This window comes from Lycium ferocissimum, unplaced genomic scaffold (genome assembly GCF_029784015.1).
Source record: "Lycium ferocissimum isolate CSIRO_LF1 unplaced genomic scaffold, AGI_CSIRO_Lferr_CH_V1 ctg19735, whole genome shotgun sequence".
Taxonomy (NCBI): Eukaryota; Viridiplantae; Streptophyta; class Magnoliopsida; order Solanales; family Solanaceae; genus Lycium; species Lycium ferocissimum.
In genome coordinates, this window is record NW_026718610.1 from 1,417 (window position 1) to 13,248 (window position 11,832).

The 11,832-nt window shown below is 35.5% G+C and overlaps 1 protein-coding gene across 1 annotated transcript; it reads right to left on the bottom strand.

The window, feature by feature from the left end:
* Nucleotides 1-373: 373 nt before the first annotated feature.
* LOC132042999 (uncharacterized) lies at nucleotides 374-1,003 on the bottom strand. Its single transcript, XM_059433497.1, has one exon. It carries the CDS (start codon nucleotides 1,001-1,003, stop codon nucleotides 374-376), a length of 630 nt encoding a protein of 209 aa, XP_059289480.1.
* Between the last annotated feature and the right edge of the window lie 10,829 nt (nucleotides 1,004-11,832).

Sequence of the window (11,832 nt, forward strand, 5' to 3'; positions counted from 1 at the left end):
AATTATCCAATAATTTTTTCACGGGAGATAAGTTTATATTTTTAGTAACATTGGAGTATCCTATAAATTATATGACACAATCTTAAAAATTTATGGCCACTTGACATAAATTCGATTTTGAAGAATGCACTTGCAATTTGTTTCATACTCTGGACCTTTGTCTATGGACCCCTTAGGCCACCGCATTCTCTCACTTTCACTTTATGTAATACACAGAGTTCACACTTCCATTTTTTCCATAGTTCAAATGGAAGCGTTTGTAATTCGGTAACATGGATAATTATAGCATAAAATATATCAATAATAATAATAATAATAACAGACGACGCAACTAATGCTTCTTCCTGGTTTTATATTTTTGAAAAAACAGAAGCTAGGTGGCTAGGATATCATAACGGCAAAGGGGGCAAGAATGGCCAATCTCTAGCCAAGTTGTAATGCAATCTCCATGAAACACATGTGAGCAAGGCATGCCCATCAACTCCCTCTCCTTTCCAAGCTCTTCAAAGCAAATCATACATTCATCATCACCGGACAAAGAATGGTTAACGACTAAAACTCCACGAACGAACACAATCAAGTCTTGGCAACCCTTGTTATTCTCATCATCCATATTTTCACGGACTTTGCCAGTCATATCATGAATGACAACGTTACGATAATTCTTATCAAACTCCTCACCCCAATTCTTGGTATTTTCTCGCATGACATTGTAGAAGAAGGTTTCAAATGACATGTATGTAGAAGGGAAAAATCTGAGAAGGAGTAATTTGGTATGATCTTGCTCGTGTTCAAATCGATCAGTATTAAACCAATATCGGTCATGAGTAATAAGTTCAAATTTAATGGTTAATGAGGTGGGTAAAGAATTAGAAGGATAATCGCTATTAGGGTTCTTGATACTTAATTCTTGTTGCGATAACATTTGCCAAATATTCAAGGCTGCATCCGAGGAGGGATGATGATATTCCAAAGTAGACACCAATTTCAAAGTGTTCGACATGGGAAACACTGGAACCTAGTAATCTTAACCTACAAGTCTTATAGTTGAGACACAAATCCTAGACCAACTCAACTTAGGAACCTGAATCTAATACAAAATAAGGTAAATATATATATATATATATATATATATATATATATATATATATATATATATATATATATATAGGGTTAATAACAATAGTTATAATTTATATATAGGGTAAATAACAATAGTTATAATAAATTCACAATGAAATTAAAAAAAAAAACAAATCCGACCAAACCTAGTACTAACAATTCTGAATTTAGGTACCTGAATCTAACAAAACAAAAGGGTCGGGGTTAATTGAAAATATATATATATATATATATATATATATATATATATATATATATATATATATATATAATAAATAATATTAAAAAAGCAAAGCCGAACAAACCTAGTACTAACAATTCTCAAAATCAATGAAGCAAACACTAGGTAAAAGCATACAGTCATAAATGAAACATAAAGCTCTTAGCTAATACCAATCGTGAAATTGAATACTTGCAGAGTCAACAAAATGAAAAGAAAAAATAAAAACTGAATTGACTGGAACAAACTTTGAGCAGCAAAAATCGAAACCCAAAACTTTAAAAAAGATTTTTTTTTTTTTTGCTTCGAGTTAAATAAGGAAGAAAAAGATGAAGGAAAAATCCAGAGGCTAAATTGTAACAAAATGGAAGAAAATCGGTCAAGTTTATGGCCTGACGTTACATATGTCTATTTAGAGAAAATATGTATCCGAAATGACCCATATTTCTAATATTACCTAAAATAACCCTTTCATATATTACTTTCTCCGGATTAAAAAGAGGTTTAAAATTATTTGCACACATAAGAAAATACTACTAACTCCTAGGCAAAAATAGGTAATTTGACTGAAAAGTCCATAATTAAATAGGTATTGGGATTTTATCACTTAACACTTATAATTAAGGGCAAATCTAGAAAAGTAAGGTAATTCTTTCTTGATTTGGTAAGTGGACACTCTTTTGAACCAAAAAATAAAGGCTAAGTGGACATTTTTTTTATCCGGACGGAGTATTATTCATTTTTATACGAGGTTTATATATTATTTAAAGTAAGTGTATAATATTGTATATTGTGTGTATAAACATTGTTGCAAAAAAAAAATTGATTATGCGGATATAAATTAAAAATATGACTATGTGAATGTAATATTTTATGCTAATTTGTATATTATTGAAATTATCCCTACATAAATGGCTCGGATATATCATTTTCGTCTTATAGAAGTGAAAAAATTGATGTAAAAATTTATTTTTAATTAAAATAAAAGCCATGTAAGGGTTTACTTTCCTTCTCGTAAAAACTAATGTGTTTAAATTTATACCCAGAGAAATCAATTTTCTTGATTCTTTTCTTTCTTTACATGTTCTTTTAAGAAAATAAAAAAATATTAGTTTTGCATTTCTTAATTTATTAGAACTTTGAAAATCAAAAATTATATTTGAATATATTTTAATTTTGAAATATAATAGTATTTGGCTATTAACAAGAAAGCTTGCAAAGCTCGAATAAGTTGCTTAATTTAAAAGTAAACACGGAATACAAATGGAAACTAATTCGAGTGTAAACTCAAGAAAATAAAATATGCTCCACCGACCCAGAATCCAAATGAAAGCTAATTCGAGTATAAACTCAAGAAAATATAATATGCTTCCCCGTCTGTTTCATTTCTAGCGGGTCTGAAAATAAAATTTGCTTCAAATCTATGTCGATAATTTAACTCCGGCAGGTCTGAAAATTAAAAAAAAAAAAATTGCTTCAACTCCAGTGAAGCATATTTTATTTTTAGACCTGCTGGAGTTGAATTATCGGTGTTAGTCCTTCGAGAGTCAAAGGCTCCCAAAAACTCCATTATTATTATATAACTAGTCATTAGCACGTGTATATAGTTTATAAATTTGTATGCAAAAAATATGTCTCATATTTCTTAATATATACTTGGGATAGGTTCTTTCAAATTAACAAAATATAAGTCATTTGTTGCTATATAATATATTGAAAATATAAAATATGAAAATCTATATTTTAGGAAAATCTATTTCTATATAAAATTGAATTTTCATAATTTCTAGAACAACCATGATATTAGTAATCGGATAATAATATATTCATCTATTAATTTTAGCGACAAAGATACTATCTCTAAATCTTGTAATAGATGTTAGCACAAAAATTGGCGACTTTTTGTCTCAAATCCGCCACTATTTTCATATAATTATTTATTTATTTATTGAAGATTATATTTTTCATTCAATATTTGTTAATGGCCAAACCCATCGACAAACACCTTTGGTCGACCACTTCTTTCACTTGAGCACCTAAAGTGGCCTTTGTTCCATTTAGACACTTCAGGTGGGCCATTCCTATTCCACTTAGACACTTTTTGCACCGTTATCGGAGCAAAACCAACACCTGATGCGTCTCTACGTGGATTAATCCAATTAAATTGTGCCAGCTCATTTAAATTGTGTCAACTCAATTAAATTGTGTCAACTCATTTTAATTGTAAATTCACTAATTTGTAAATTCGTGGAGTTTTGACCATTAAAAATTAGGGCTTTTGGGCTGGTTGGATGTGCAATGAGGTGGCGCCCCCTTTGGTGTTGGTTTTGCTCCGATAATGGTGCAAAAAATGTCTAAGTGGAATAGAAATGACCCACCTGAAGTGTCTAAATGGAACAAGGGTCACTTTAGGTGCTCAAGTGAAAGAAATGAACGACCACAGGTGTCTATCGATGGGTTTGGCCTTTGTTAATTAATTCTTTAATGTTTACAAAATTACTATTTTTCCTATATTTTAGGAAAAATCTATTTTTACATAAAATTGAATTTTCATAATTTCAAGAACAATCATATCATGACATTGGTAATCGAAGAAATATTTATTCATCCATGAATTTTCTCACGATCCAATTTATTCAGTTCGTGATTGATGTCATTATGATTGTCTGGACATAAAAAACTAAGCACAATGATATTTGGCACAAATATCATGTTTTGTGTCATTTTACATCTTACTCTTATGACTTTTATCGCTTAATTCGTGATGCAATCGTCGTATTTGAACTTATGTCGTCATATTTCATGTGCATAGGTACGAAGATGACGAACGATGGAAAACTGTCTTTGAAAGTGAGTGAATTTGGAGCTTATGACGATTAGACGAGATGAAGAGTCGAGGACCACAAGCGATGAACAAAAAGAAAGAAAGCGGAATCGAAGGCCCGCTTTTCATCCGCATCGCGTGAAGAAAGCGGACAAAAATCGCCCCGAACTTTCACCCGATCCTTCCGCATCGCGGAAGGAGCGAAGCCCGGAACCTTGCGCGATCCTTCCGCGATGCGGAAGGAAAGCGGGACTCTGCGCGACTTTTCCCGATTCGACTAGGATTTGGTTTCCTTATTTTTTATTTTTACCCTAGACTATATATAGACGTTTTATTAGATGAGAACGGTGTCTTTGGGATTTATTCAAAGATTTGTAAGCCACCGTTCTCTTTTCTCTCTCTTGGTTTATTTTATTTTTCATCTTTTTCAACCCTAGGTTATTCATGAATTCTTTTGTCTATGATCGAATCATGAGTAGCTAAACTTCTTAATTCTAGGGTTGTGGCGAAAGACTTGAAAGTTGGTTTGATGACAATTATTATCTATTGATTTTTCATATTTTGGGTTGCTTATTTGTTCTTGATCTTAGTTGTTTGATTATCTGGCCAATAGTTGGACACTATCTGTGGTGCGCGAATTGGACTTGAGAAAGGGAATTCACGTACGTAATAAGAATAAATAGAGCTTATTTGATTTAATCGTTTCGCTACTGAGGATAGAGATATAGCCTTTAGCCCTACTTAGTTGAATACGGAGAAATAAATGCGTTCTTGTTACCCTACGATGACCATAGAGATATAAGCGTTATAGTAACATCTACGGGCTTGTGAGTAGTTCGAGAGAATATCACAAAGTATAATTAACCGTCAACTAGTAACCGAAATAAAACAGTGAAATTGTCAAGATCAACTGGATTGTCGAAAGTCATGACCCTAGATCTTTCTCTCATCTGATAATTCTTACAATCTTTGTCAAGATATTCCCAGCCACAAAAACACCCATCACAAACTATTTACTTTTCAGTTTTAGTTTAGTCAACAACCATCTTGATTTTCACTTTCTTGAATAGTTTCATCCGAATTTGAATTAGTTTAACAGTAGAATCTAAGTCTCTGTGGGATCGATATCTGGACTTAACAGTCTATATTACTTGTACGATCACGTATACTTGCGTGTGCGTTTGGGAGCAACACACAATATTCGTTTTTCTGAATGTCCGTGGAGTTTTATTTACATCTCCGGCTTACGAATTTGTGCCTTGCCTAAACACTTGAAGTTAATTAGCTAGTCACTCTTTTAAATGTTTAGATTTCCTTTTGAAGAAGACCGACTTTTTTTTCATTTTTCATTTAAGCTGCTATTAAAGATTGTTTATCCACGTTCCTTGTGGAGTAATTTGTTGATAATCACCTATTAACAATCAACCTGGCTTTTTGTGGCAAATATTTAGAAAATATTTTGCCATCTATGCAGAGACTTTCTTTTCTACGTTATTCTATCCTGACATTAAGCTCCCTAAGAAGTTGGGATGGCACTTTTCTGCTTTGTCTATTCGCGATAATATTGGGAGTGCTATATTTACAGGATAAGCAAGGAGGGGAAATAGGCCTGGTGCGGGATTGTGAATGGCCTGAGCCTTTATCAGATAATTTAGAAGACAAAGCTGCTGCAACAAGGCGCCTTGATTTTCAGCTTGGATGGTACTTATTATTATGTCTGTGTTTAATCTGCCAAGAGTTCATGTTAGAAAGGATAGCTTAAAGTGGAGAGACCCAATTACAGCATGATAGTCCAATCGGTCATAAATATTTCTTTCTATGTATCTATCTGAAAATCTTGTACTATATTATCTTTTGAGGCATGTATATAACCAATATTAGGTATCAGCAGTACACTTTCTCTTTTATGTTTGGGAAATCATTGGGAGGTATATATCTACATAAGAAAAGAAGGTTGCACGTGTGTTGTTGATAGGTGGGATTTGTAACAAATAAAAGGGATTTTTCTTATTATTTTTTGTAATTTCTGAACAAACATTCTAACAGGAACCTGGATCCAATAGTTTTTGGAGATTATCCTGAAAGCATGCGTGAAAGACTTGGAGATGGGCTTCCAAGATTTTTACAGCGAGACAGCGAATTACTTTAGCATTCGTTGGACTTCATTGGCCTGAACCACTATACTTCCAGATTTGTTGGTCATGCAGCAAATAATCTTGAAGAGAATGACTTCTATAAAATACAGGAGGTAGATATAATTGGTATGTGAGATCTTAACAACTTTTTCCCCGTGTTAGATTTTTCCTAGTTTATAAACATGAGCAGTTTCCTGAGCTGACTCGTTTTCTTTGTTCTTTTTTGTTTCTTTCCCTGTTTTGTCATAGCTGAATGGGAAGCAGGAGAGGTGATCGGTGAGAAAGTAGGGGCGATCTCTCTTTTCCAATTCCTTGGATGTATCTATTGGACATCATATACCGAAATGTGAAACTTCATGCAGGCGCATGGCTTTACATAGTTCCTTGGGGAATTGGGAACGTTCTAAATTATATTGCTGAAAGATATGGCAATCCACCAGTTTATATCACTGAGAATGATAATGCCTGCTGCTTTTCACCCATCGAGAAGAGGTTCTTGGAAGGGTTTAATACATAGGTTTCCTTTGGTCTCTTTGCTTGGAATTCAGAGGACTCATCCAACTTGTCTAGCTTAATACAACTCCTAGTCTCTCTCTCTCTCTAAATATATATGTGTGTGTGTTTTAAGCTTTCCCAATACAATATTAAAAAAACAAAAATATTACCGTTTTATACTACTATTGTCTTTATGTAATAAAAATGTCTCACCATGAAATTTCCATTCGCTTAAAATTGAAAGTTTCTTTTGAAGAAAAAGGATTTATTTGAGAATATGACAATTTATCTGTAGATGTAACAATTTTCGGACATCCCAAATTGGAAAGAGTGAAAAATAATTTAATGGAGGGAGTAATTATATCTTTGTCTGATCATCCTTCATGGAGGGAAGGGGGTCAGTTCAAATTCTTTTGTTTTTCAAAAGAAAAGAAAGTCCTGTAACACCTCGGGTCCTCAGACTAAGGTACGACTTGTATTAAGAAAGTAAAATGAAATTTAAAAGGTTTCTGATTTTTGCAAAAGTGGCCGAGGGGCCTACTTGGGACAACCATAACCTTTTGATTAGTTAAGAATTTGGAAAAGTGCCCTTAATGAAAGTTGTGGTACGTGGAAATATATTTCCATCCGTATAAAGATCAGGTCAAACGTAGATCGGAGCAAGAAGTTATGAGCGTCACAAAAACACTCACGACAAGCCATGCGCGTTGGCCATGCGTCAATGTAACACCCGTAAATTCAGAATAGGTGTGAATGTGTTAAATGAGTGTTAACGTGACATTTTATCCATGTAAAGTCCCATCGGTATGAGTTTGGGTGGAAATAGTTGGTTTGGAATCAAGACAGACAGTGAGGTGCTTAAGATTCGATAGAATCGGCTAAGTTTATGGCAGGTTTGCTTATATACCAGCCCGATTTTGCGAAAATATGTTGAGAGTTTGAGAAAACTTAATACATGAAAGTTGTAGTCCTTTGAAATAATTTTCCAAAGGTATGTTGTGGACCCCGAACAGAGCTATGTACAAAAAGTTATGCCCATTTTTCAAGGCGGTGCGGCAAATGGTAGGCGTGGCGGAGCGTTCGACCAATTTTTTGCCTTGTGCGGCACCCTTGAGGTGCAAGGGTGGCGCAGGTGTTGTATTTTTCCAGGTTACGTATTTTACTATATATTTAAGGTCGGGATTTATTTTCCCAACTTCCCCAAACACGGAAAACGACCTAGAAGGAGATAGAACTCGTCCCAAGCCTCAAGTTAACGCTTCAAGGTAAGTACTAGTGATGATTCTAAGTTGATTTCAATTCCCCAATACCTTATTAACATGATTAAACCCTTCAAATCCATAGATAATCGATTGGGACTTGGTTTTGGACGAAGGAACCCTAGAATCCGAATTTAAAGAAATCGAACGTCAAAAAGGTAGTACCTTCATCCTTTAATTGATTATAGTTTTGTATTGATGATTATAGACTCTAAGTTCATGAGATATGAATTGATGGGTTTGATAGAAAAGCATGAACGGTTATAGGGTTGGGTTGTTAATTGTTGATTATTGACTAAGGGTGATGTTTATGTTTTAGGTGATGAAAAATGATATTGATTATAACAATATGAGATTGTAAAATCATCTAAGAGCAAGAGAATGGGTTGTTGGGTGTAGAAACACCAGTAATGGAGGTTGTGGGGCTTTGTGCCTACCAAGTGTTTGATAAAATGCCTAGATGGTCAAAGCATGAGTATTATTGCTAATATTGAATCCCTTTGACTTGTATTGTATAGATTAAGGTTGAAAGGGTTGACGAATGTTGTATTACGCTCACAGGCGGGAATTAAGGTATGTGAGGCTAGCTCTCTATGTTTGGGAATGTTAATGATTCTCCCTACGCTACATTACTTTTACAACATTACGAATTGCCTCAGAAATATAGTTCAGCTTAGTCTCCTTGAATAGTTGCAGAACTTCTATTCCCTAGTTTTGTAATTCGTTCCTGACTTTCATTCCGAACGTTGTGAACCCATAACGTAATCTAATTAGACTCGTGTTTTATACCTATGAGTCTCAGTCTAGAAACTCAGCATGTTTATAAAGTAGTTAAAAGTTTCAGCTCTCATAATCAGTTCATAAATTCATGTCTCAGCTAGTATAGTAATAATCAGTACTGCATATCAGCACCTCGGTATGCTTTCATGCCTCAGTATGAATTCATGTTTAGTATCTCATATCAGTATTTCAGTATGACTCTCAAAGCCATATTAATATGATTTCATGTTTCAGAATAGTAATGCTCAGATTGCTTACGAACAGTTAATGCTTTAAACTCCATAATCAGTTCATGAATACATGTCTCTGTCTAGTTCTATTCAGTATTCCACTATTATGTAGTCCAACATGATTCAGTATTTCAGTATTATGCATTACAGTGTGACTTTCAGCTCCTTCATATTCCATGAGTCCCAGCCATGAAAACTCAGTATGTTTACATTCCATATTAGTTTAGAAATTCATGTCTCAGTTCAGCGCTGACTAGTAGTTCAGCATCATGTATTAAAGATGATTCTCGTTCACGATTTTAAATTCCTGAATGTTGAACACCTGTATTGAGGCCTGAGGCCGCAGTTTATGTTTTATGCATCTTTGGGCCTGAGGCCGCAGTAATGTATACGTATACTTGGGCCCGAGGTCGTAGTTTGTGCACATATATATTGAGCCTGAGGCCGCAGATTATTTACTCAGATAAACAGGTGGTTTCTCATTCAGAACATGAAGTATTCATATCTTTACTTCCTTGTTCAGTTCAGTAAACAATTATCAGTTTCAGTTCCAGAGTATATATATATATATATACACACACGTTTATTGATTTGGGATGCCCTTTCAACGAGCACCCACTTACAGTTCTTTCTTTCAGTTGCTTTACATACCAATGTAATTCAAATGTACTGAAGTCTCCTTTTATTGCCCGGGGGCCTGCATTTCATGATGCAAGTATTGATTTACAGGACGATGGATTTGTACTCTAGGACTTCCGGTATCGGCCGATTGGTGAGCCCTAGTCTGTCGAGGCGTTGTCATACTTTACATTCTTTTCAGTATTTGCAGACAGTCAGGTATGTCGGGGGCCTTTTCCTAACAACAACCAGTGTTTTCAGTACTTCATTAGAGGCTTCATAGACTAGAGTGATTGTTAGACGAGTTGCGAGCTTTTTTTATGTTAAGCCGTTGCCACAACTATGCTTTAAACTTATGTTAGCGTTTTCGCATATCATTCGGACTTTCAGTATATCAGCATGTGTTAGTTTATTTTTTGCATTCAGTATGTTATGATACCACATGTTAATTCAGTCAGTCAGTTGGTTCGCTCGGGGTTCGCTTAGGCATATGTAGTCAGACACAGGGTGTCGTGTTCGTCCAGGCCCAGGTTAGGAGCGTGACAAGTCCGTCGAGGGATTTTGAGCATATAGCTGACACGGTGTCAAAACTTAAAAGGCTCGTGCTTTCCTTGTTCGTTCTAGTGGTTTTGTTACTCTGCAAAATCCATGATGAATTTGAGCGTGATATTCTGCTGAATGCGGCACCTCAGTTTATGCTCAGAGCACTTCCGTTGTCATTCTTGTTTGGGTGAAAAAATGATACCTAGTTGGACAATCAAATGTCTTAAGAACGAAGGCCTAAGGGCACCTTGTAAACAGGAAAGAGCTGCTATTTGAGCTTTCTGGATAAACTAGTTTTCCAACTTTTTTTTTTTTTTTTTTTTAATTTTGATTTTTTATTCTTTATTTACTACGATTATCCCAAGGTAGGGGTAAGACTGCGTACACACCATTACACTGGGATTGTTGTTGTTGTATGGTTATCCAAGTAGTAGATACAATCATTTAAACTGTAATTGATTTAATAAGTAATTTAGAGTTTCATATCTATTACTTTGATGAGTACTTGTGTGATAGTTTCATCCTTCTTCAACCTAGGGTTTAGAAATCTCATTTAAATACTAGTACATCCAAAGAGAGAAAAAGATTGCAAGAAAAATGACGTCTAAGAAACGCAAACTCGTATGACCATCTTCGATGCCCAACCTAGGGTTTCCACTACTCCGTTGATGATTTCCTTCCATCGGTGGTTTCTAATGCTTCGTTGACGGTTTGAGCCAGTATCTAGCCGGTTTCCGCTGCTCCGCCGACGGTATCTACTTCTCTGTCGACGATTTTACTGCTCCATCGATGATTTCACTGCTTCATCAGCGATTTTCACTGCTCTGTCGACAGTATCTACTTCTCTGTCGGCAGTTTTTACTACTCCGTCAACGGCTTCCACTACTCCATCGGTGGTTCCCGCTTTCCGTCGGCGATTTCCACTGCTCCGTCGGCTATTTTCACTGCTCCGACCTGCGTTCTTCGATGCTTCACCGTCGGTGTCTACTCTTTCCGTTAGGTCTGAATACTTCACGTCGGTTTCTACTACTTCGGCAGTGGGTTTAAATACTTCACCGTCGATTTTCCTTGCTCCGACTGGTCTGAATAATTCACCGTCAATTTCTTCTACTCCGGCGGCGTTTCTAAAAAGAAACGATACTTCACCTAGGGTTTACTCTACAACTTCGCTATTATTACTGTCACACCCCAACTTTTGATAGGGCATGATGGGCACCCGACCCTTACTTAGGGCCGAGCGAACCCGCTGGTTCTCGTTATACTCATAATCTTCTTTGGACCTTAAATCCAAATCGTGAAATGAGTGCGTAATGAAAGCTTTCAAAAAACATGCTTTTCGTCTTTCTCAAATCAAGTAAAATGTTACGTAATCATATGAAATTTGTAACATAATGCATAATGATACATCGGCTTACGACAGTGCCTAAAAGCGACATGTTATATACGTGACTCCGTCCGCCAAAGTCTCTAACATAAATCAAGATACCATAACATAGATACTGCGACTCGGCGACATGGGAAAATGGAGCTCGCGATCCGGTGGAACATCTTACACTAATATCCTCTACCTTGTATACACTGCTGGCATAAAAGCACTCCGGGGGAG

What these genes read in the sequence shown, in the direction of transcription:
- LOC132042999 (XM_059433497.1), bottom strand. Translation starts at nt 1,003, where the DNA reads ATGTCGAACACTTTGAAATTGGTGTCTACTTTGGAATATCATCATCCC.